This window comes from Gymnoscopelus microlampas, assembly GCF_963454915.1.
Source record: "Gymnoscopelus microlampas genome assembly, chromosome: 16".
NCBI classification, from domain to species: domain Eukaryota; kingdom Metazoa; phylum Chordata; class Actinopteri; order Myctophiformes; family Myctophidae; genus Gymnoscopelus; species Gymnoscopelus microlampas.
The window spans coordinates 47,976,082-48,002,957 of record NC_139953.1 but is presented as its reverse complement, the minus strand read 5'-3'; the positions used below and the strand labels follow the sequence as shown (position 1 = coordinate 48,002,957).

General features: G+C 37.7%; 1 protein-coding gene and 1 long non-coding RNA gene across 2 annotated transcripts; both read right to left on the bottom strand.

The window, feature by feature from the left end:
- Positions 1-37: 37 nt before the first annotated feature.
- Positions 38-24,701, bottom strand: LOC311063054 (mesothelin-like protein; the record flags this gene model as incomplete). Its single annotated transcript, XM_084082267.1, has 6 exons — positions 38-64; positions 22,200-22,294; positions 22,720-22,862; positions 23,513-23,649; positions 23,902-24,063; positions 24,660-24,701. The coding sequence occupies 6 exons, from the start codon at positions 24,699-24,701 to the stop codon at positions 38-40; spliced, it is 606 nt and encodes a 201-aa protein (XP_083938393.1).
- Positions 24,702-25,632: 931 nt separating this feature from the next.
- Positions 25,633-26,652, bottom strand: LOC311063295. Its single transcript, XR_014602569.1, has 3 exons — positions 26,593-26,652; positions 25,845-25,920; positions 25,633-25,702 (listed from the first exon to the last, which is right to left on the bottom strand). It is a non-coding gene; the product is annotated as an uncharacterized lncRNA (long non-coding RNA).
- Between the last annotated feature and the right edge of the window lie 224 nt (positions 26,653-26,876).

Sequence of the window (26,876 nt, the reverse complement as noted above, 5' to 3'; positions counted from 1 at the left end):
GGGGAGGGAGCCAGTAGTATCGTAAATCATGTTTACTTTAGTATTTCTTCACTACTTGCACACACTTGAACATCGACATTAATGCAAAAAACTATTATTATAAAAAATGAATTGGGAATATTTGTGGGCTTTATTGACAGTGTATAGTAGAGCGAGACAGGAAACAGGGAGAGAGAGATGGGGAATGACATGCAGCAAAGGTTGTCGGGACTGGGATTCAAACTCGCGACACTCTGTCAGACTGTATTAGAGCCTATATATGGTATGCGCCTGGACCGCTAGGCCAACGGGCGCCCCACCCAAAACTATTTTTAACCTAATTAACCCTGGCATCCGTATTTTGGGCTGGCAAAAATAAGAATCAGTTATTATTTTATAGAAATAAAAGTCCTAATAATAATAATTCACGCATTTTCACAAATAAAAAAGAAAGTAGTAAAATTAGCATACATTTCTACAAGCAACATCGTACAACAAATTATAAAAGAGTGATGTGTGTGATTCCATGACATATTAGCCAAAAGGTAAATAAGATATTTAAGGGACTGAATTTTAGAGACTGAATAAATTACATTTGTGGTTGAAAATGTGGTAGCACTCTTTTGAGATGTGTACTGTGTGTCTCCTGGTGTTTCCAGTAATTCCAGTTTGCTGGTAGTGTCCAGCTGTACGCTGGAGAAGAAGAAAGTGCTCTTTAACATCGCAGAAAAAGCCTTCTCTGGACTCAGCCGCACTACAGCTATCAGCACTACCAGAATACAGAGCCATTTTTGGGTAAGCAAGCATTCATTCACATGTACATGCGTACAAACACATACTGTATATTGCAGTGGTTCTCAAACATTTCCATGTCAAGGACCCCAAGTTCATACACAACTGTCTGTACTGTACTGTATACCAGTGGTAATAGCCTAACTCAAACATCCTCACAATGTCTCAAATTTCTCACGCACGCACACGCACGCACGCACGCACGCACGCACACACACACACACACACACATACACACACACACACACACACACACACACACACACACACACACACACACACACACACACACACACACACACACACTTTAGAGATGGATAAATTCAGTATTTTCTTTATGACCTGTAGGTGGTGCATCCCTTTCCTATGTGAGAAGTGCCGCTGCCTCCAATGTCAACATGGACCTGGATACCTGCGTCAATCTAGACCCGAGTGTTGTACAGGTTAGTGGCGTGTGCGTGCGTACGTGCGTGCGGCCTTGTGGTTGTACATTTGGGAAAGGCAAGTGGTTAATGTATGTTTTTATAATATAATAATTTATATCTACAATAACTAGTAACTAAAGTTTTCAAATAATTGTAGTGGAGTAACAGTACAATATTTGCTTCTGAGATGTAAGTAAAAGTATAGACAATTGGAAATACTCCAGTAAAGTAAAAGTACCTTCTAATTGTACTTACAATGCTGCGAAGTCCAGAGCTCGATGAATGTTAGGGACCAAAAAAAAAGTCACTACCAATCAACTTTAAATTGCCTGAAACGTACTCCTAACAGGTTTTTGGGGGAACATTTTTTTTTCGTTTCGGTAGTGTCACTACCGAAACGGAAAAAAAACCCAGCATTTTTTCGTCACCAGCATTTTTCGTCATTTTTCGTCACCAGCATTTTTCGTCATTTTTCGTCACCAGCATTTTTTCGTCGCCAGCATTTTTTCGTCACCAGCATTTTTCGTCATTTTTCGTCACCAGCATTTTTTCGTCACCAGCATTTTTCGTCACCAGCATTTTTTCGTCACCAGCATTTTTCGTCATTTTTCGTCACCAGCATTTTTTCGTCACCAGCATTTTTCGTCATTTTTCGTCACCAGCATTTTTTGTCACCAGCATTTTTCAGCATTTTTCGTAATTTTTCGTCACCAGCATTTTTTCGTCACCAGCATTTTTCGTCATTTTTCGTCACCAGCATTTTTCGTCATTTTTCGTCACCAGCATTTTTCCAGTCCAGAGCTCGATGAATGTTAGGGACGGAAAAAAATGTCACTAAAAAGTACTACCAATCAACTCTAAATTGCCTGAAACGTACTCCTAACAGGTTTTTGGGGGGACGATTTTCCAAAACTTTCGTTTCGGCAAAACATTTCGGTAAAAAGAAAATTTATAGTCCAGAGCTCGATGAATGTTAGGGACGAAAAAAAAAGTCACTAAAAAGTACTACCAATCAACTCTAAATTGCCTGAAACGTACTCCTAACAGGTTTTTGGGGGGACGATTTTCCAAAACTTTCGTTTCGGCAAAACGTTTCGTATCCTTAGTGATGCTTCCCTTTGCAGACTAACTTCTAGAAAACAAGTTAAAACCACCAGGAAACCTGTAACTCTCAGCCAACAGCATAGCTCAACTGGTAGAGCGTCTGTCCAATAACATGACTTGACTTGACTTGAGTGGGTTCGATTCCCACTCGAGTCAAGTCCAGTCATGTTATTGGAGAGACTTGACTTGAGTAGGTTCGATTCCCACTCGAGTCAAGTCCAGTCATGTTATTGGAGAGACTTGACTTGAGTGGGTTCGATTCCCACTCGAGTCAAGTCCAGTCATGTTATTGGAGAGACTTGACTTGAGTGAGTTCGATTCCCACTCGAGTCAAGTCCAGTCATGTTATTAGAGAGACTTGACTTGAGTGGGTTCGATTCCCACTCGAGTCAAGTCCAGTCATGTTATTGGAGAGACTTGACTTGAGTGGGTTCGATTCCCACTCGAGTCAAGTCAAGTCATGTTATTGGACAGACGGCTCTACCAGTTGAGCTATGCTGTAGGCTGAGAGTTACAGGTTTCCTGGTGGTTTTAACTTGTTTTTCTAGAAGTTAGTCTGCAAAGGGAAGCATCACTAAGGATATCAGTCAATTTATCCATTGCCCCAGTTTACCGGGGACACTTGACTCGAGTGGGAATCGAACCCACTCAAGTCAAGTCATGTTATTGGACAGACGCTCTACCAGTTGAGCTATGCTGTTGGTTGAGAGTTACAGGTTTCCTGGTGGTTTTAACTTGTTTTCTAGAAGTTAGTCTGTAAAGGGAAGCATCACTAAGGATATCAGTCAATTTATCCGTTGCCCCAAGATACCGGGGACACTTGACTCGAGTGGGAATCGAACCCACTCAAGTCAGGTCAAGTCATGTTATTGGACAGACGCTCTACCAGTTGAGCTAAGCTGTTGGCTGAGAGTTACAGGTTTCCTGGTGGTTTTAACTTGTTTTTCTAGAAGTTAGTCTGCAAAGGAAAGCATCACAGTAAAGACACCAGTGGGATTTGAACTCATGGCCTCTGGATCATGTATACTGCGTCTCAATCCATTGAGCTAACAGATGGCTGACAAGTACAGCCTTCCTGGTAGTTTTCAGTTGATCCTCTGGAAGCCAGTCTGCAAAGGAAAGAATCATAGGAAAGACATCAATGGGATTTGAACTCATGGCCTCTGGATCATGAATACTGCGTCTCAACCCATTGAGCTAACAGATGGCTGACAAGTGCAGCCTTCCTGGTAGTTTTCAGTTGATCTTCTGGAAGCCAGTCTGCAAAGGAAAGAATCATAGGAAAGACATCAATGGGATTTGAACTCATGGCCTCTGGATCATGTATACTGCGTCTCAACCCATTGAGCTAACAGTTGGATGACAAATATAGCCTTCCTGGTAGTTTTCACTTGATCTTCTGGAAGCCAGTCTGCAAAGGAAAGAATCATAGGAAAGACATCAATGGGATTTGAACTCATGGCCTCTGGATCATGAATACTGCGTCTCAACCCATTGAGCTAACAGATGGCTGACAAGTACAGCCTTCCTGGTGCTTTGACTTGAACAACAAACAAGACAAATAACTTTAAAAAAAATGTGTTACAGCATAAATATAAATCTTTTTCATCGGGGAGCCTGACACTACATCTTTTCACATTGGGGTCCACTGCCCAAATACATGTCAATTTGGGGGGTTGACAACAAAACGTTTCAGAACCACAGATTCCAAGGAAACAGCTGTAGGTGAATGGATAGAGTCACTGACTAGTGAGCCGCAGGTAACAGGTTCAAGCCTCAGCTACAGCAGCAAGTCAGGATGTCAAATCAAATAGATATTATTAGGAGTGAAATGGTTGTGTTTCTTCACCCCAACTGCACATGACAGCAGTTTTATATCAGTTTACATGTACGTTATTTTCAGTGATGAAGACAAACCGCACAGACGTTCACTGTACTTTAGTACATTTTGTAAACTTATGACTCTGAGTAGAGTATAGCCTGACTTAAACAAACAAATAACAACTTAGTATAGTCAGATTATTTTTTACACAACTTGCATTTTGTAATCAAACTACCGAAACGAAAGTTAAATCCGAAAAAATCATTAAGTGTGGAGGCCAAAATCGTCCCCCCAAAAACCTGTTAGGAGTACGTTTCAGGCAATTTAGAGTTGATTGGTAGTACTTTGTAGTGACTTTTTTGGTCCCTAACATTCATCGAGCTCTGGACTTAGTAAATTTCTTTTTTTACCATTGTGTCACTACCGAAACGAAAGTTTGTCACTACCGAAACGAAAGTTAAATCCGAAAAAATCACTAAGTGTGGAGGCCAAAATACTCCCTCCAAAAACCTGTTAGGAGTACGTTTCAGGCAATATAGAGTTGATTGGTTATTTTCGTTTCGGTAAAATTTATTTTACAGAAACGAAAGTTAAATCCGAAAAAATCACTAAGTGTGGAGGCCAAAATCGTCCCCCCAAAAAACTGTTAGGAGTACGTTTCAGGCAATTTAAAGTCGATTGGTAATTTTCGTTTCGGTAAAATTTATTTCACCGAAACGGTTTTAACTTGTTTTTCTATATACTTACTAATACTAATATATAACTAACTAACATACTTACTAATATATAACTAACTAATATACTTACTAATATATAACTAACTAATATACTTACTAATACTAATATATAACTAACTAATATACTTACTAATACTAATATATAACTAACTACTATTGCATAACTAATATTCTTACTAATACTAATATATAACTAACTAATATACTTACTAATACTAATATATAACTAACTCCTATCGCATAACTAATATACTTACTAATACTAATATATAACTAACTAATATACTTACTAATAGTGTCTATATTATAGATTATAGTGTTAGTGTGTCAATATTATAGTGTTAGTGTCACTATAATATAGTGTCTATATTATAGTGTCTCTCTAGCACCGCCCCTTCCCCTCTAGCACCGCCCCTTCCCCTCTAGCTCCACCCCTTCCTCTCTCTAGCTCCGCCCTTTCCCCCTCTAGCTCCGCCTCTCTAGCTCCGCCCCTTCCTCTCTCTAGCTCCACCCCTTCCTCTCTGGCTCATGGCAAAAAGTGGCAAAAGTAACGTTATATAGTATACAAGTATACAACAATTTATTAAGATATAAAATGTAGCAACTCTTGGCCACAGCACACACACTGACATTTAAACAAAGAAATGAATCACAACAGAATCACAGAGTAGCAGCTTGGAGCCTCTGCAGTCACCACCTCCCAGTGCAAGTTAGCTTTAGCTGCTAAGCTAAACTGCTAAGCATGGAGGACATTACTAGCCTACACATCAAAACAAACATTGTGGATACAAACAGCCACCATCAAAATACCCCCTAGTCATAATGCTACTTCATGTGTGTAAGATTAGCCATTTTATGTTACCTTGATCACCTGCAACAAGACAGTTAAAACACATAAAACATGAATTAGACATATTTCTGTCCAGTCTGCAACTGCATCACTGTTCACTTCCTCCCTAGTAGGCTACTGCAGGTGTAATGCAGGTAATCAGTGTGTTGCCAGATTTTGCAAAAGAAACAAGCGGACAGGTCTATGAAAACAAGCCCAAAAGAAGCAACTAGGCTCAGGCTCATGATAACGTCTGCAAATGGTTTACATACTCTTTACGAATGTCTTACGCATCATTTGCTTAACATGAATGATAATTCTAGTAATTGTTTGGTGTCTGCATTCATGAAAGCCAGGTAGTTTACAACAGGTAAGGAGAAAGTCCACATTAACAGACAGTCATAAATGATGAACTGTCTTCACTTTACTGTAGGGCACATAATAACATGTACAAAGGATTTATAGATATTTTAGGAATGTTTTACAAAGCATGTTAAACATGAACAAACACATTAACAGACAGTTGTAAATGATGAACTGTCTTCACTTTACTATAGGGCACATAATAACATGTACTAAGGATTTATAGATACTTTAGGAATGTTTAACAAAGCATATGTTAAACATGAACAAGCTACCAATAGCTTGTATATATTATGTAACATCAGTTACAAATGATTTAATAATCATTTACAGATGTATTATACATGGCTTATTCATGAATAGTTACTAATACCTTTATAGATGATTTGTAACCGTAGTTATAAAGGTTTTAGTAATCATTTACAAATGTCAATAAACAGGTTGTTAATGATTTGTTAATAGTCTACAAACTGCTTATAAACATTTATAAATGCTTTAGAATGGGTCGTTACAAATGATTTAATAATCTTTTACAGATGTATATAAATGGCTTATTCATGAATAGTTCACTACTTACTAATACTTTTCAAATGATTTGTAACTGTAGTTATAAAGGTTTTAGTAATCATTTACGAATGTCAACAAACAGGTTGTTAGTGATTTGTTAATAGTTTACAAACTACTTATAAACGTTTATAAATGCTTTATAACGGGTCATTATTGTAAAGTGCTACCGACAGTTGTGTATGAACTTGAGGTCCTTGACATGGAAATGTTTGAGAACCACTGCAATATACAGTATGTGTTTGTACGCATGTACATGTGAATGAATGCTTGCTTACCCAAAAATGGCTCTGTATTCTGGAAGCTGGTAGTGCTGATAGCTGTAGTGCGGCTGAGTCCAGAGAAGGCTTTTTCTGCGATGTTAAAGAGAGAGAACATTTTTTGTTTCGGTAGTGACACCATTGTGTCAAAAAAAAAAAAATCCCCAAAAACCTGTTAGGAGTACGTTTCAGGCAATTTAAAGTTGATTGGTAGTGACTTTTTTTTTGGTCCCTAACATTCATCGAGCTCTGGACTTAGTCATTTTTTTTTCGTTTCGGTAGTGACACCATACGAAGTTAAATCCGAAAAAATCACTAAGTGTGGAGGCCAAAAAAAAAATTGTTCCCCCAAAAACCTGTTAGGAGTACGTTTCAGGCAATTTAAAGTTGATTGGTAGAGACTTTTTTTTTGGTCCCTAACATTCATCGAGCTCTGGACTTAGTCATTTTTTTTTCGTTTCGGTAGTGACACCATTCTGTCAAAAAAAAAAAAGTTCCCCCAAAAACCTGTTAGGAGTACGTTTCAGGCAATTTAAAGTTGATTGGTAGTGACTTTTTTTTTGGTCCCTAACATTCATCGAGCTCTGGACTTAGTAATGTTTTTTTCGTTTCGGTAGTGACACCATTGTGTCAAAAAAAATAAATTGTTCCCCCAAAACCTGTTAGGAGTACGTTTCAGGCAATTTAAAGTTGATTGGTAGTGACTTTCTTTTTGGTCCCTAACATTCATCGAGCTCTGGACTTGGTTTTTTTTTTTCGTTTCGGTAGTGACACCATTGTGACACCATTGTGTCACTACCGAAACGAAGTTAAATCCGAAAAAATCACTTAGTGTGGAGGCCAAAAAATATATATATTCCCCCAAAAACCTGTTAGGAGTACGTTTCAGGCAATTTAAAGTTGATTGGTAGAGACTTTTTTTTTGGTCCCTAACATTCATCGAGCTCTGGACTTAGTAATTTTTTTTTCGTTTCGGTAGTGACACCATTGTGTCAAAAAAATATATATTCCCCCAAAAACCTGTTAGGAGTACGTTTCAGGCAATTTAAAGTTGATTGGTAGTGACTTTTTTTTTTGGCCCTAACATTCATCGAGCTCTGGACTTAGTAATTTTGTTTTCGTTTCGGTAGTGACACCATTGTGTCAAAAAAAAAAATGTTCCCCCAAAAACCTGTTAGGAGTACGTTTCAGGCAATTTAAAGTTGATTGGTAGTGACTTTCTTTTTGGTCCCTAACATTCATCGAGCTCTGGACTTGTTTTTTTTTTTTTCGTTTCGGTAGTGACACCATTGTGTCAAAAAAAAAAATGTTCCCCCAAAAACCTGTTAGGAGTACGTTTCAGACAATTTAGAGTTGATTGGTAGAGACTTTTTTTTTGGTCCCTAACATTCATCGAGCTCTGGACTTGGTATTTTTTTTTCGTTTCGGTAGTGACACCATTGTGACACCATTGTGTCACTACCGAAACGAAGTTAAATCCGAAAAAATCACTTAGTGTGGAGGCCAAAAAATATATATATTCCCCCAAAAACCTGTTAGGAGTATGTTTCAGGCAATTTAAAGTTGATTGGTAGAGACTTTTTTTTTGGTCCCTAACATTCATCGAGCTCTGGACTTAGTATTTTTTTTTTCGTTTCGGAAGTGACACCATTGTGTCAAAAAAATATATATTCCCCCAAAAACCTGTTAGGAGTACGTTTCAGGCAATTTAAAGTTGATTGGTAGTGACTTTTTTTTTTTGCCCTAACATTCATCGAGCTCTGGACTTAGTAATTTTTTTTTCGTTTCGGTAGTGACACCATTGTGTCAAAAAAAAAAATGTTCCCCCAAAAACCTGTTAGGAGTACGTTTCAGGCAATTTAAAGTTGATTGGTAGAGACTTTTTATTGGTCCCTAACATTCATCGAGCTCTGGACTTAGTAATTTTTTTTTCGTTTCGGTAGTGACACCATTGTGTCAAAAAAAACATTGTTCCCCCAAAAACCTGTTAGGAGTACGTTTCAGGCAATTTAAAGTTGATTGGTAGAGACTTTTTTTTGGGTCCCTAACATTCATCGAGCTCTGGACTTAGTCATTTTTTTTTCGTTTCGGTAGTGACACCATTGTGTAAAAAAAAAAAATATTCCCCCCAAAACCTGTTAGGAGTACGTTTCAGGCAATTTAAAGTTGATTGGTAGTGACTTTCTTTTTGGTCCCTAACATTCATCGAGCTCTGGACTTGGTATTTTTTTTTTCGTTTCGGTAGTGACACCATTGTGTCAAAAAAAAAAATGTTCCCCCAAAAACCTGTTAGGAGTACGTTTCAGACAATTTAGAGTTGATTGGTAGAGACTTTTTTTTTGGTCCCTAACATTCATCGAGCTCTGGACTTGTTTTTTTTTTTTTCGTTTCGGTAGTGACACCATTGTGTCAAAAAAAAAAATGTTCCCCCAAAAACCTGTTAGGAGTACGTTTCAGACAATTTAGAGTTGATTGGTAGAGACTTTTTTTTTGGTCCCTAACATTCATCGAGCTCTGGACTTGGTATTTTTTTTTCGTTTCGGTAGTGACACCATTGTGACACCATTGTGTCACTACCGAAACGAAGTTAAATCCGAAAAAATCACTTAGTGTGGAGGCCAAAAAATATATATATTCCCCCAAAAACCTGTTAGGAGTATGTTTCAGGCAATTTAAAGTTGATTGGTAGAGACTTTTTTTTTGGTCCCTAACATTCATCGAGCTCTGGACTTAGTATTTTTTTTTTCGTTTCGGAAGTGACACCATTGTGTCAAAAAAATATATATTCCCCCAAAAACCTGTTAGGAGTACGTTTCAGGCAATTTAAAGTTGATTGGTAGTGACTTTTTTTTTTTGCCCTAACATTCATCGAGCTCTGGACTTAGTAATTTTTTTTTCGTTTCGGTAGTGACACCATTGTGTCAAAAAAAAAAATGTTCCCCCAAAAACCTGTTAGGAGTACGTTTCAGGCAATTTAAAGTTGATTGGTAGAGACTTTTTATTGGTCCCTAACATTCATCGAGCTCTGGACTTAGTAATTTTTTTTTCGTTTCGGTAGTGACACCATTGTGTCAAAAAAAACATTGTTCCCCCAAAAACCTGTTAGGAGTACGTTTCAGGCAATTTAAAGTTGATTGGTAGAGACTTTTTTTTGGGTCCCTAACATTCATCGAGCTCTGGACTTAGTCATTTTTTTTTCGTTTCGGTAGTGACACCATTGTGTAAAAAAAAAATATATTCCCCCCAAAACCTGTTAGGAGTACGTTTCAGGCAATTTAAAGTTGATTGGTAGTGACTTTCTTTTTGGTCCCTAACATTCATCGAGCTCTGGACTTGGTATTTTTTTTTTCGTTTCGGTAGTGACACCATTGTGTCAAAAAAAAAAATGTTCCCCCAAAAACCTGTTAGGAGTACGTTTCAGACAATTTAGAGTTGATTGGTAGAGACTTTTTTTTTGGTCCCTAACATTCATCGAGCTCTGGACTTAGTAATTTTTTTTTCGTTTCGGTAGTGACACCATTGTGACACCATTGTGTCACTACCGAAACGAAGTTAAATCCGAAAAAATCACTTAGTGTGGAGGCCAAAAAATATATATATTCCCCCAAAAACCTGTTAGGAGTATGTTTCAGGCAATTTAAAGTTGATTGGTAGAGACTTTTTTTTTGGTCCCTAACATTCATCGAGCTCTGGACTTAGTATTTTTTTTTTCGTTTCGGTAGTGACACCATTGTGTCAAAAAAATATATATTCCCCCAAAAACCTGTTAGGAGTATGTTTCAGGCAATTTAAAGTTGATTGGTAGTGACTTTTTTTTTTTGCCCTAACATTCATCGAGCTCTGGACTTAGTATTTTTTTTTTCGTTTCGGAAGTGACACCATTGTGTCAAAAAAATATATATTCCCCCAAAAACCTGTTAGGAGTACGTTTCAGGCAATTTAAAGTTGATTGGTAGTGACTTTTTTTTTTTGCCCTAACATTCATCGAGCTCTGGACTTAGTAATTTTTTTTTCGTTTCGGTAGTGACACCATTGTGTCAAAAAAAAAAATGTTCCCCCAAAAACCTGTTAGGAGTACGTTTCAGGCAATTTAAAGTTGATTGGTAGAGACTTTTTTTTTGGTCCCTAACATTCATCGAGCTCTGGACTTAGTAATTTTTTTTTCGTTTCGGTAGTGACACCATTGTGTCAAAAAAAACATTGTTCCCCCAAAAACCTGTTAGGAGTACGTTTCAGGCAATTTAAAGTTGATTGGTAGAGACTTTTTTTTGGGTCCCTAACATTCATCGAGCTCTGGACTTGGTATTTTTTTTTTCGTTTCGGTAGTGACACCATTGTGTCAAAAAAAAAATGTTCCCCCAAAAACCTGTTAGGAGTACGTTTCAGACAATTTAGAGTTGATTGGTAGAGACTTTTTTTTTGGTCCCTAACATTCATCGAGCTCTGGACTTAGTAATTTTTTTTTCGTTTCGGTAGTGACACCATTGTGACACCATTGTGTCACTACCGAAACGAAGTTAAATCCGAAAAAATCACTTAGTGTGGAGGCCAAAAAATATATATATTCCCCCAAAAACCTGTTAGGAGTATGTTTCAGGCAATTTAAAGTTGATTGGTAGAGACTTTTTTTTTGGTCCCTAACATTCATCGAGCTCTGGACTTAGTATTTTTTTTTTCGTTTCGGTAGTGACACCATTGTGTCAAAAAAATATATATTCCCCCAAAAACCTGTTAGGAGTACGTTTCAGGCAATTTAAAGTTGATTGGTAGTGACTTTTTTTTTTTGCCCTAACATTCATCGAGCTCTGGACTTAGTAATTTTTTTTTCGTTTCGGTAGTGACACCATTGTGTCAAAAAAAAAAATGTTCCCCCAAAAACCTGTTAGGAGTACGTTTCAGGCAATTTAAAGTTGATTGGTAGAGACTTTTTTTTTGGTCCCTAACATTCATCGAGCTCTGGACTTAGTCATTTTTTTTTCGTTTCGGTAGTGACACCATTGTGTCAAAAAAAACATTGTTCCCCCAAAAACCTGTTAGGAGTACGTTTCAGGCAATTTAAAGTTGATTGGTAGAGACTTTTTTTTGGGTCCCTAACATTCATCGAGCTCTGGACTTAGTCATTTTTTTTTCGTTTCGGTAGTGACACCATTGTGTAAAAAAAAAAAATATTCCCCCCAAAACCTGTTAGGAGTACGTTTCAGGCGATTTAAAGTTGATTGGTAGTGACTTTTTTTTTGGTCCCTAACATTCATCGAGCTCTGGACTTAGTAATTTTTTTTTTCGTTTCGGTAGTGACACCATTGTGTCAAAAAAAAATTGTTCCCCCAAAAACCTGTTAGGAGTACGTTTCAGGCAATTTAAAGTTGATTGGTAGAGACTTTTTTTTTGGTCCCTAACATTCATCGAGCTCTGGACTTAGTAATTTTTTTTTCGTTTCGGTAGTGACACCATTGTGACACCATTGTGTCACTACCGAAACGAAGTTAAATCCGAAAAAATCACTTAGTGTGGAGGCCAAAAAATATATATATTCCCCCAAAAACCTGTTAGGAGTATGTTTCAGGCAATTTAAAGTTGATTGGTAGAGACTTTTTTTTTGGTCCCTAACATTCATCGAGCTCTGGACTTAGTATTTTTTTTTTCGTTTCGGAAGTGACACCATTGTGTCAAAAAAATATATATTCCCCCAAAAACCTGTTAGGAGTACGTTTCAGGCAATTTAAAGTTGATTGGTAGTGACTTTTTTTTTTTGCCCTAACATTCATCGAGCTCTGGACTTAGTAATTTTTTTTTCGTTTCGGTAGTGACACCATTGTGTCAAAAAAAAAAATGTTCCCCCAAAAACCTGTTAGGAGTACGTTTCAGGCAATTTAAAGTTGATTGGTAGAGACTTTTTTTTTGGTCCCTAACATTCATCGAGCTCTGGACTTAGTAATTTTTTTTTCGTTTCGGTAGTGACACCATTGTGTCAAAAAAAACATTGTTCCCCCAAAAACCTGTTAGGAGTACGTTTCAGGCAATTTAAAGTTGATTGGTAGAGACTTTTTTTTGGGTCCCTAACATTCATCGAGCTCTGGACTTAGTCATTTTTTTTTCGTTTCGGTAGTGACACCATTGTGTAAAAAAAAAAAATATTCCCCCCAAAACCTGTTAGGAGTACGTTTCAGGCAATTTAAAGTTGATTGGTAGTGACTTTCTTTTTGGTCCCTAACATTCATCGAGCTCTGGACTTGGTATTTTTTTTTTCGTTTCGGTAGTGACACCATTGTGTCAAAAAAAAAAATGTTCCCCCAAAAACCTGTTAGGAGTACGTTTCAGACAATTTAGAGTTGATTGGTAGAGACTTTTTTTTTGGTCCCTAACATTCATCGAGCTCTGGACTTAGTATTTTTTTTTTCGTTTCGGTAGTGACACCATTGTGACACCATTGTGTCACTACCGAAACGAAGTTAAATCCGAAAAAATCACTTAGTGTGGAGGCCAAAAAATATATATATTCCCCCAAAAACCTGTTAGGAGTATGTTTCAGGCAATTTAAAGTTGATTGGTAGAGACTTTTTTTTTGGTCCCTAACATTCATCGAGCTCTGGACTTAGTATTTTTTTTTTCGTTTCGGTAGTGACACCATTGTGTCAAAAAAATATATATTCCCCCAAAAACCTGTTAGGAGTATGTTTCAGGCAATTTAAAGTTGATTGGTAGTGACTTTTTTTTTTTGCCATAACATTCATCGAGCTCTGGACTTAGTATTTTTTTTTTCGTTTCGGAAGTGACACCATTGTGTCAAAAAAATATATATTCCCCCAAAAACCTGTTAGGAGTACGTTTCAGGCAATTTAAAGTTGATTGGTAGTGACTTTTTTTTTTTGCCCTAACATTCATCGAGCTCTGGACTTAGTAATTTTTTTTTCGTTTCGGTAGTGACAGCATTGTGTCAAAAAAAAAAATGTTCCCCCAAAAACCAGTTAGGAGTACGTTTCAGGCAATTTAAAGTTGATTGGTAGAGACTTTTTTTTTGGTCCCTAACATTCATCGAGCTCTGGACTTTGTAATTTTTTTTTCGTTTCGGTAGTGACACCATTGTGTCAAAAAAAAAAATGTTCCCCCAAAAACCTGTTAGGAGTACGTTTCAGACAATTTAGAGTTGATTGGTAGAGACTTTTTTTTTGGTCCCTAACATTCATCGAGCTCTGGACTTAGTAATTTTTTTTTCGTTTCGGTAGTGACACCATTGTGACACCATTGTGTCACTACCGAAACGAAGTTAAATCCGAAAAAATCACTTAGTGTGGAGGCCAAAAAATATATATATTCCCCCAAAAACCTGTTAGGAGTATGTTTCAGGCAATTTAAAGTTGATTGGTAGAGACTTTTTTTTTGGTCCCTAACATTCATCGAGCTCTGGACTTAGTATTTTTTTTTTCGTTTCGGAAGTGACACCATTGTGTCAAAAAAATATATATTCCCCCAAAAACCTGTTAGGAGTACGTTTCAGGCAATTTAAAGTTGATTGGTAGTGACTTTTTTTTTTTGCCCTAACATTCATCGAGCTCTGGACTTAGTAATTTTTTTTTCGTTTCGGTAGTGACACCATTGTGTCAAAAAAAAAAATGTTCCCCCAAAAACCTGTTAGGAGTACGTTTCAGGCAATTTAAAGTTGATTGGTAGAGACTTTTTTTTTGGTCCCTAACATTCATCGAGCTCTGGACTTAGTAATTTTTTTTTCGTTTCGGTAGTGACACCATTGTGTCAAAAAAAACATTGTTCCCCCAAAAACCTGTTAGGAGTACGTTTCAGGCAATTTAAAGTTGATTGGTAGAGACTTTTTTTTGGGTCCCTAACATTCATCGAGCTCTGGACTTGGTATTTTTTTTTTCGTTTCGGTAGTGACACCATTGTGTCAAAAAAAAAATATTCCCCCCAAAACCTGTTAGGAGTACGTTTCAGACAATTTAGAGTTGATTGGTAGAGACTTTTTTTTTGGTCCCTAACATTCATCGAGCTCTGGACTTAGTAATTTTTTTTTCGTTTCGGTAGTGACACCATTGTGACACCATTGTGTCACTACCGAAACGAAGTTAAATCCGAAAAAATCACTTAGTGTGGAGGCCAAAAAATATATATATTCCCCCAAAAACCTGTTAGGAGTATGTTTCAGGCAATTTAAAGTTGATTGGTAGAGACTTTTTTTTTGGTCCCTAACATTCATCGAGCTCTGGACTTAGTATTTTTTTTTTCGTTTCGGTAGTGACACCATTGTGTCAAAAAAATATATATTCCCCCAAAAACCTGTTAGGAGTACGTTTCAGGCAATTTAAAGTTGATTGGTAGTGACTTTTTTTTTTTGCCCTAACATTCATCGAGCTCTGGACTTAGTAATTTTTTTTTCGTTTCGGTAGTGACACCATTGTGTCAAAAAAAAAAATGTTCCCCCAAAAACCTGTTAGGAGTACGTTTCAGGCAATTTAAAGTTGATTGGTAGAGACTTTTTTTTTGGTCCCTAACATTCATCGAGCTCTGGACTTAGTCATTTTTTTTTCGTTTCGGTAGTGACACCATTGTGTCAAAAAAAACATTGTTCCCCCAAAAACCTGTTAGGAGTACGTTTCAGGCAATTTAAAGTTGATTGGTAGAGACTTTTTTTTGGGTCCCTAACATTCATCGAGCTCTGGACTTAGTCATTTTTTTTTCGTTTCGGTAGTGACACCATTGTGTAAAAAAAAAAAATATTCCCCCCAAAACCTGTTAGGAGTACGTTTCAGGCGATTTAAAGTTGATTGGTAGTGACTTTTTTTTTGGTCCCTAACATTCATCGAGCTCTGGACTTAGTAATTTTTTTTTTCGTTTCGGTAGTGACACCATTGTGTCAAAAAAAACATTGTTCCCCCAAAAACCTGTTAGGAGTACGTTTCAGGCAATTTAAAGTTGATTGGTAGAGACTTTTTTTTGGGTCCCTAACATTCATCGAGCTCTGGACTTAGTCATTTTTTTTTCGTTTCGGTAGTGACACCATTGTGTAAAAAAAAAAAATATTCCCCCCAAAACCTGTTAGGAGTACGTTTCAGGCAATTTAAAGTTGATTGGTAGTGACTTTCTTTTTGGTCCCTAACATTCATCGAGCTCTGGACTTGGTATTTTTTTTTTCGTTTCGGTAGTGACACCATTGTGTCAAAAAAAAAAATGTTCCCCCAAAAACCTGTTAGGAGTACGTTTCAGGCAATTTAAAGTTGATTGGTAGAGACTTTTTTTTTGGTCCCTAACATTCATCGAGCTCTGGACTTAGTCATTTTTTTTTCGTTTCGGTAGTGACACCATTGTGTAAAAAAAAAAAATATTCCCCCCAAAACCTGTTAGGAGTACGTTTCAGGCGATTTAAAGTTGATTGGTAGTGACTTTTTTTTTGGTCCCTAACATTCATCGAGCTCTGGACTTAGTAATTTTTTTTTTCGTTTCGGTAGTGACACCATTGTGTCAAAAAAAAATTGTTCCCCCAAAAACCTGTTAGGAGTACGTTTCAGGCAATTTAAAGTTGATTGGTAGAGACTTTTTTTTTGGTCCCTAACATTCATCGAGCTCTGGACTTAGTAATTTTTTTTTCGTTTCGGTAGTGACACCATTGTGACACCATTGTGTCACTACCGAAACGAAGTTAAATCCGAAAAAATCACTTAGTGTGGAGGCCAAAAAATATATATATTCCCCCAAAAACCTGTTAGGAGTATGTTTCAGGCAATTTAAAGTTGATTGGTAGAGACTTTTTTTTTGGTCCCTAACATTCATCGAGCTCTGGACTTAGTATTTTTTTTTTCGTTTCGGAAGTGACACCATTGTGTCAAAAAAATATATATTCCCCCAAAAACCTGTTAGGAGTACGTTTCAGGCAATTTAAAGTTGATTGGTAGTGACTTTTTTTTTTTGCCCTAACATTCATCGAGCTCTGGACTTAGTAATTTTTTTTTCGTTTCGGTAGTGACACCATTGTGTCAAAAAAAAAAAATGTTCCCCCAAAAACCTGTTAGGAGTACGTTTCAGGCAATTTAAAGTTGATTGGTAGAGACTTTTTTTTTGGTCCCTAACATTCATCGAGCTCTGGACTTAGTAATTTTTTTTTCGTTTCGGTAGTGACACCATTGTGTCAAAAAAAACATTGTTCCCCCAAAAACCTGTTAGGAGTACGTTTCAGGCAATTTAAAGTTGATTGGTAGAGACTTTTTTTTGGGTCCCTAACATTCATCGAGCTCTGGACTTAGTCATTTTTTTTTCGTTTCGGTAGTGACACCATTGTGTAAAAAAAAAAAATATTCCCCCCAAAACCTGTTAGGAGTACGTTTCAGGCAATTTAAAGTTGATTGGTAGTGACTTTCTTTTTGGTCCCTAACATTCATCGAGCTCTGGACTTGGTATTTTTTTTTTCGTTTCGGTAGTGACACCATTGTGTCAAAAAAAAAAATGTTCCCCCAAAAACCTGTTAGGAGTACGTTTCAGACAATTTAGAGTTGATTGGTAGAGACTTTTTTTTTGGTCCCTAACATTCATCGAGCTCTGGACTTAGTATTTTTTTTTTCGTTTCGGTAGTGACACCATTGTGACACCATTGTGTCACTACCGAAACGAAGTTAAATCCGAAAAAATCACTTAGTGTGGAGGCCAAAAAATATATATATTCCCCCAAAAACCTGTTAGGAGTATGTTTCAGGCAATTTAAAGTTGATTGGTAGAGACTTTTTTTTTGGTCCCTAACATTCATCGAGCTCTGGACTTAGTATTTTTTTTTTCGTTTCGGTAGTGACACCATTGTGTCAAAAAAATATATATTCCCCCAAAAACCTGTTAGGAGTATGTTTCAGGCAATTTAAAGTTGATTGGTAGTGACTTTTTTTTTTTGCCATAACATTCATCGAGCTCTGGACTTAGTATTTTTTTTTTCGTTTCGGAAGTGACACCATTGTGTCAAAAAAATATATATTCCCCCAAAAACCTGTTAGGAGTACGTTTCAGGCAATTTAAAGTTGATTGGTAGTGACTTTTTTTTTTTGCCCTAACATTCATCGAGCTCTGGACTTAGTAATTTTTTTTTCGTTTCGGTAGTGACACCATTGTGTCAAAAAAAAAAATGTTCCCCCAAAAACCAGTTAGGAGTACGTTTCAGGCAATTTAAAGTTGATTGGTAGAGACTTTTTGTTTGGTCCCTAACATTCATCGAGCTCTGGACTTAGTAATTTTTTTTTCGTTTCGGTAGTGACACCATTGTGTCAAAAAAAAAAATGTTCCCCCAAAAACCTGTTAGGAGTACGTTTCAGACAATTTAGAGTTGATTGGTAGAGACTTTTTTTTTGGTCCCTAACATTCATCGAGCTCTGGACTTAGTAATTTTTTTTTCGTTTCGGTAGTGACACCATTGTGACACCATTGTGTCACTACCGAAACGAAGTTAAATCCGAAAAAATCACTTAGTGTGGAGGCCAAAAAATATATATATTCCCCCAAAAACCTGTTAGGAGTATGTTTCAGGCAATTTAAAGTTGATTGGTAGAGACTTTTTTTTTGGTCCCTAACATTCATCGAGCTCTGGACTTAGTATTTTTTTTTTCGTTTCGGAAGTGACACCATTGTGTCAAAAAAATATATATTCCCCCAAAAACCTGTTAGGAGTACGTTTCAGGCAATTTAAAGTTGATTGGTAGTGACTTTTTTTTTTTGCCCTAACATTCATCGAGCTCTGGACTTAGTAATTTTTTTTTCGTTTCGGTAGTGACACCATTGTGTCAAAAAAAAAAATGTTCCCCCAAAAACCTGTTAGGAGTACGTTTCAGGCAATTTAAAGTTGATTGGTAGAGACTTTTTTTTTGGTCCCTAACATTCATCGAGCTCTGGACTTAGTAATTTTTTTTTCGTTTCGGTAGTGACACCATTGTGTCAAAAAAAACATTGTTCCCCCAAAAACCTGTTAGGAGTACGTTTCAGGCAATTTAAAGTTGATTGGTAGAGACTTTTTTTTGGGTCCCTAACATTCATCGAGCTCTGGACTTAGTCATTTTTTTTTCGTTTCGGTAGTGACACCATTGTGTAAAAAAAAAAAATATTCCCCCCAAAACCTGTTAGGAGTACGTTTCAGGCAATTTAAAGTTGATTGGTAGTGACTTTCTTTTTGGTCCCTAACATTCATCGAGCTCTGGACTTGGTATTTTTTTTTTCGTTTCGGTAGTGACACCATTGTGTCAAAAAAAAAAATGTTCCCCCAAAAACCTGTTAGGAGTACGTTTCAGACAATTTAGAGTTGATTGGTAGAGACTTTTTTTTTGGTCCCTAACATTCATCGAGCTCTGGACTTAGTATTTTTTTTTTCGTTTCGGTAGTGACACCATTGTGACACCATTGTGTCACTACCGAAACGAAGTTAAATCCGAAAAAATCACTTAGTGTGGAGGCCAAAAAATATATATATTCCCCCAAAAACCTGTTAGGAGTATGTTTCAGGCAATTTAAAGTTGATTGGTAGAGACTTTTTTTTTGGTCCCTAACATTCATCGAGCTCTGGACTTAGTATTTTTTTTTTCGTTTCGGTAGTGACACCATTGTGTCAAAAAAATATATATTCCCCCAAAAACCTGTTAGGAGTATGTTTCAGGCAATTTAAAGTTGATTGGTAGTGACTTTTTTTTTTTGCCATAACATTCATCGAGCTCTGGACTTAGTATTTTTTTTTTCGTTTCGGAAGTGACACCATTGTGTCAAAAAAATATATATTCCCCCAAAAACCTGTTAGGAGTACGTTTCAGGCAATTTAAAGTTGATTGGTAGTGACTTTTTTTTTTTGCCCTAACATTCATCGAGCTCTGGACTTAGTAATTTTTTTTTCGTTTCGGTAGTGACACCATTGTGTCAAAAAAAAAAATGTTCCCCCAAAAACCAGTTAGGAGTACGTTTCAGGCAATTTAAAGTTGATTGGTAGAGACTTTTTTTTTGGTCCCTAACATTCATCGAGCTCTGGACTTAGTAATTTTTTTTTCGTTTCGGTAGTGACACCATTGTGTCAAAAAAAAAAATGTTCCCCCAAAAACCTGTTAGGAGTACGTTTCAGACAATTTAGAGTTGATTGGTAGAGACTTTTTTTTTGGTCCCTAACATTCATCGAGCTCTGGACTTAGTAATTTTTTTTTTGTTTCGGTAGTGACACCATTGTGACACCATTGTGTCACTACCGAAACGAAGTTAAATCCGAAAAAATCACTTAGTGTGGAGGCCAAAAAATATATATATTCCCCCAAAAACCTGTTAGGAGTATGTTTCAGGCAATTTAAAGTTGATTGGTAGAGACTTTTTTTTTGGTCCCTAACATTCATCGAGCTCTGGACTTAGTATTTTTTTTTTCGTTTCGGTAGTGACACCATTGTGTCAAAAAAATATATATTCCCCCAAAAACCTGTTAGGAGTATGTTTCAGGCAATTTAAAGTTGATTGGTAGTGACTTTTTTTTTTTGCCATAACATTCATCGAGCTCTGGACTTAGTATTTTTTTTTTCGTTTCGGAAGTGACACCATTGTGTCAAAAAAATATATATTCCCCCAAAAACCTGTTAGGAGTACGTTTCAGGCAATTTAAAGTTGATTGGTAGTGACTTTTTTTTTTTGCCCTAACATTCATCGAGCTCTGGACTTAGTAATTTTTTTTTCGTTTCGGTAGTGACACCATTGTGTCAAAAAAAAAAATGTTCCCCCAAAAACCAGTTAGGAGTACGTTTCAGGCAATTTAAAGTTGATTGGTAGAGACTTTTTTTTTGGTCCCTAACATTCATCGAGCTCTGGACTTAGTAATTTTTTTTTCGTTTCGGTAGTGACACCATTGTGTCAAAAAAAAAAATGTTCCCCCAAAAACCTGTTAGGAGTACGTTTCAGACAATTTAGAGTTGATTGGTAGAGACTTTTTTTTTGGTCCCTAACATTCATCGAGCTCTGGACTTAGTAATTTTTTTTTTGTTTCGGTAGTGACACCATTGTGACACCATTGTGTCACTACCGAAACGAAGTTAAATCCGAAAAAATCACTTAGTGTGGAGGCCAAAAAATATATATATTCCCCCAAAAACCTGTTAGGAGTATGTTTCAGGCAATTTAAAGTTGATTGGTAGAGACTTTTTTTTTGGTCCCTAACATTCATCGAGCTCTGGACTTAGTATTTTTTTTTTCGTTTCGGTAGTGACACCATTGTGTCAAAAAAATATATATTCCCCCAAAAACCTGTTAGGAGTACGTTTCAGGCAATTTAAAGTTGATTGGTAGTGACTTTTTTTTTTTGCCCTAACATTCATCGAGCTCTGGACTTAGTAATTTTTTTTTCGTTTCGGTAGTGACACCATTGTGTCAAAAAAAAAAATGTTCCCCCAAAAACCTGTTAGGAGTACGTTTCAGGCAATTTAAAGTTGATTGGTAGAGACTTTTTTTTTGGTCCCTAACATTCATCGAGCTCTGGACTTAGTAATTTTTTTTTCGTTTCGGTAGTGACACCATTGTGTCAAAAAAAACATTGTTCCCCCAAAAACCTGTTAGGAGTACGTTTCAGGCAATTTAAAGTTGATTGGTAGAGACTTTTTTTTGGGTCCCTAACATTCATCGAGCTCTGGACTTAGTCATTTTTTTTTCGTTTCGGTAGTGACACCATTGTGTAAAAAAAAAAAATATTCCCCCCAAAACCTGTTAGGAGTACGTTTCAGGCGATTTAAAGTTGATTGGTAGTGACTTTTTTTTTGGTCCCTAACATTCATCGAGCTCTGGACTTAGTAATTTTTTTTTCGTTTCGGTAGTGACACCATTGTGTCAAAAAAAAATTGTTCCCCCAAAAACCTGTTAGGAGTACGTTTCAGGCAATTTAAAGTTGATTGGTAGAGACTTTTTTTTTGGTCCCTAACATTCATCGATATCTGGACTTAGTAATTTTTTTTTCGTTTCGGTAGTGACACCATTGTGTCAAAAAAAAAAAAAAATCCCCCAAAAACCTGTTAGGAGTACGTTTCAGGCAATTTAAAGTTGATTGGTAGTGACTTTTTTTTTGGTCCCTAACATTCATCGAGCTCTGGACTTCGCAGCATTGTAAGTACAATTAGAAGGTACTTTTACTTTACTGGAGTATTTCCAATTGTCTATACTTTTACTTACATCTCAGAAGCAAATATTGTACTGTTACTCCACTACAATTATTTGAAAACTTTAGTTACTAGTTATTGTAGATATAAATTATTATATTATAAAAACATACATTAACCACTTGCCTTTCCCAAATGTACAACCACAAGGCCGCACGCACGTACGCACGCACACGCCACTAACCTGTACAACACTCGGGTCTAGATTGACGCAGGTATCCAGGTCCATGTTGACATTGGAGGCAGCAGCACTTCTCACATAGGAAAGGGATGCACCACCTACAGGTCATAAAGAAAATACTGAATTTATCCATCTCTAAAGTGTGTGTGTGTATGTATGTGTGTGTGTGTGTGTGTGTGTGTGTGTGTGTGTGTGTGTGTGTGTGTGTGTGTGTGTGTGTGTGTGTGTGTGTGTGTGTGTGTGTGTGTGTGTGTGTGCGTGCGTGCGTGCGTGCGTGCGTGCGTGCGTGCGTGCGTGCGTGCGTGCGTGCGTGCGTGCGTGCGTGCGTGCGTGCGTGTGTGTGCGTGCGTGAGAAATTTGAGACATTGTGAGGATGTTTGAGTTAGGCTATTACCACTGGTATACAGTACAGTAGAGACAGTTGTGTATGAACTTGGGGTCCTTGACATGGAAATGTTTGAGAACCACTGCAATATACAGTATGTGTTTGTACGCATGTACATGTGAATGAATGCTTGCTTACCCAAAAATGGCTCTGTATTCTGGAAGCTGGTAGTGCTGATAGCTGTAGTGCGGCTGAGTCCAGAGAAGGCTTTTTCTGCGATGTTAAAGAGCACTTTCTTCTTCTCCAGCGTACAGCTGGACACTACCAGCAAACTGGAATTACTGGAAACACCAGGAGACACACAGCACACATCTCAAAAGAGTGCTACCACATTTTCAACCACAAATGTAATTTATTCAGTCTCTAAAATTCAGTCCCTTACATATCTTATTTACCTTTTGGCTAATATGTCATGGAATCACACACATCACTCTTTTATAATTTGTTGTACGATGTTGCTTGTAGAAATGTATGCTAATTTTACTACTTTCTTTTTTATTTGTGAAAATGCGTGAATTATTATTATTAGGACTTTTATTTCTATAAAATAATAACTGATTCTTATTTTTGCCAGCCCAAAATACGGATGCCAGGGTTAATTAGGTTAAAAATAGTTTTGGGTGGGGCGCCCGTTGGCCTAGCGGTCCAGGCGCATACCATATATAGGCTCTAATACAGTCTGACAGAGTGTCGCGAGTTTGAATCCCAGTCCCGACAACCTTTGCTGCATGTCATTCCCCATCTCTCTCTCCCTGTTTCCTGTCTCGCTCTACTATACACTGTCAATAAAGCCCACAAATATTCCCAATTCATTTTTTATAATAATAGTTTTTTGCATTAATGTCGATGTTCAAGTGTGTGCAAGTAGTGAAGAAATACTAAAGTAAACATGATTTACGATACTACTGGCTCCCTCCCCAACACCCCTCACCTGAGGGTGTCCTCTGAGATGGTCTGTAGGACAGTGGTATCCAGGGAACACAGGTTGGGTCCCTTGACACAACTGAGCTCTGCACTGCCAAGACTGTTGCCCGCCTTAGTCAGATACTTGGAAATGATGGCCTTGGCCTTGATGGTGACAAAAAATGTGTTAGTGCCATATGTACTGCACACATTTACGAACACACATGCAAAAACGTGTAAATATAATCACAACGCATTATGTTTTCTCACTTCTACACTGATTACACTGCCTGCCAGCCAGCCAGACAGACAGACAGACAGACAAACAGACAGACGCTCTACCTCCTGAGCCACTGCCGCCCCATGCATTTTTGTCAATAACACCATCAATCAATGAAAGATCATTTGTATACTTACCAGAGCTGAATCCCACTCCCCATCTGAAGAGTCCATTAAAGAACACAGTGTGTCAATCTGTGTGATGTTCCACATGCTGATGTCATCAGTAGTGGCGTTGCGTGACGCAGGCCCCAGCTCCTGGACTTTCTCTTCTGGGATGAACGACTCACTGACATAGGCCTGACGTTGTGGATAGAGACATATTAGACGGGACACCAGATCAGAAATTCAACTGGAATCACTTTATTTGCGATACCTGTTCATTCATGCAATACATTTACAAGACTTTTATCTTGGTGGTAATGTGGTCAGACAATATTAAATATTATGGTAAAAGGACAACAGCCTCACATGCAAGAATACAATGCAAAATACATTGGAAACAGACTTTCCAAATGTCTTCATGAAGTTATCATTTAATTGGATGAAATACGCCAGGCGCACAAGAAAATACCAATTGTTGACCACGGGGTTGTTGGCGGGCAATATATATATATAATATATATTTTTTTACATTCATGGTGTAGCCCCTTTAAAATGTAAGCCATTTAACATCATCACAACACACTCACATGACTTGGTAGACATCACAGGGTGGATAAATGTCCATGCATTATAATAATAATAATAATAATTATAATTACTATTATATTTTGCTGTACGTTTTTTAAGCTGTCATAAGACGCTCTACAGATGAGGTTACCTCTCTAGCGAGCAGAACCAGGTGGTGCAGGAACTCAGGAAAGTCTCCTTGAGACTGTGTCAGATGGTCAAACACTGCATGGATCTTTCTCTGGAGGAGTAGGCACCAGCAGCATCTCTGCAGTCTGCTTCGGAGTCAGGAGGTGTAGAATCTGGACACGTTTAAGACAAGAGACAGACAGACAGGACATAATGGGAGAGGGCAGGATATGAGATTTAACCACTGAAGCCCTATTTTATACGTAATCGAATTATAATGTCACACTCGCAAATCAGCTATTACGTTTTTGAAAATCTTGCAATCCTGTGATGACATGCCCAAAATATACGCCAGGTTGAAAGGTTATTAAGTTACTGAAATTGTAGTGTCAAGTACAAACAATCAAATCAATGTTTTCAGTAAAAATTTTCAGATTATCCACACTCACTCCAGAGAAGTCACGGTTGAGGTGATAGAAGTCTGTGATGGGGGCGAACATGGAGAAGAATCCAAAGTTCTCCTCCAGCCATTCTGCACTATGGCTGGATGAGGAGACACACTGAGGATCTGAAGATAAATACACAAGTCAGTGTAGGCTATAATAGTATAGTATTAGAATAGAGTAATGTTTTACTCAAAAATGTACCCTGAAAGCAACAGAAATTCCTGTACATCTGCAGACAAATGGTCCTCTGAGCTTGTCTCTAGCTATGGCTACTTGGTTCACTTACCGGACGTGTTGTGATGTAGCAAGAAGGAATGGATGAAGTGTTCGTACATCACTGGGCTGTGGTTGTGATCAGGATCCATGAGACGCATATGATGACTCAGGTCTTTAAGGTCTCAAGCTGAAAATGTTTGGGAAACAGTTATGTTCTAGAGAAGATAGCATTCCCTTTATAAACGGGACAACTCACAGGGCTTGGTAAACAGGACAGGTGAAGTTCTTAAAGCTGAGGCAGTCGAGGAGGCTTATGGGAACTGTAGGCAGCAGAGGCAGCAGTTTGATCTGGAACCACATCCTGATGAAGTCTGGGTCCTCCAGGTTCTCCTGGGTATCATCGACTCTGACATAGTGAGGTTGCTACGGGCAGCACAGTGCATGAAACGGGCCACATTTTCCACTGCGTTGGTAAGCTGGTAGAAGAGATGGGGAGAAGGATAATGGATGTACAGGCATGACTTTCCTATCCGACGACATCTAGAATAGAATTTGGAATCCTTTGTGTAATACATTTAAATTAAAGAAATTCAGAAACAATTAATAAAGCCTTCTCACGCCACATGATCTTTCTTCAAGGGTGATGCTGCAAGTGTCCTGGACCTCAGTGGTGTCATTGCCCATGTCCAAATAGCTGTTCAACAAGCAAGCACAATAATCAGCATCATATTCATAGATAATGGACAGTGGACGAAACAAGGGACTTACAAAGGACATAACCTGCAATATTTCTGGATGGCCACCAGAGGGTGCCCAGAGGCTGACCTTTGTTATCACTCCAAAAGCAGGACATTGTTGACCTTTGTCTTGTTAGGTTCACTATCACAAAGTGACAAATTCCTTGTGTCGGTTTGTATTTAAGTTCCCTTTAATAATTTTAACTTTGTTCAGCCACCTACCCTGTGTTCACATCTTAGTAAAGGGCTTGTGTTTGTCTTTCCTTTTGTAATCTTTGTGTCCTGCCTTGCTTAGGTCACTTGTTTAAGGTTACAATCAACAATTCCAGTTATTACTCACTCAATATTTGCTATCTCGCATGTAATATTCAAAGAAACGTTTTGAGTTAATCCATAAATAAACGTTGCCCTTTTGTTGATTTCCATTATTTTGTGTTGTGTTGTGTTGAATGTGAAAGGAAACAGAAGTCCACTAACACCACCGGCACTCTTAATTAAACTAGTTCGGCTCATCCAGGAAAATCTGTGACTTTGGTCAAGACTAGCCTGCACAACATAATTGGAAAGACATGGACGCTGGACTGTACATGCATCTACTCACTGTATGAAAGAATATGAATTGTACTTACAACACTTGGTGGAAGGCATACTTGATTTGGTCAGGGAGTTGCCCATGGGGTAAGAATCTCTGTAATAGTGGCGGTACAACATGGTTGAACCAATCCTCCACATTTGTCACATCAAACTCTTCCATTGGTTGGGCTATGGACGTATTATGTGGCGTGTACATGCCAGCCAGCTCAGCTAGGGTCCAGTTCAGCAGGGTCTGGGTCAGAGTCATGCTTCCGATCTCGGATACATTTCTCTGGAGAGCAACAGATAGATAGGAATGTCAGGGTCATGTCAGGTTAGC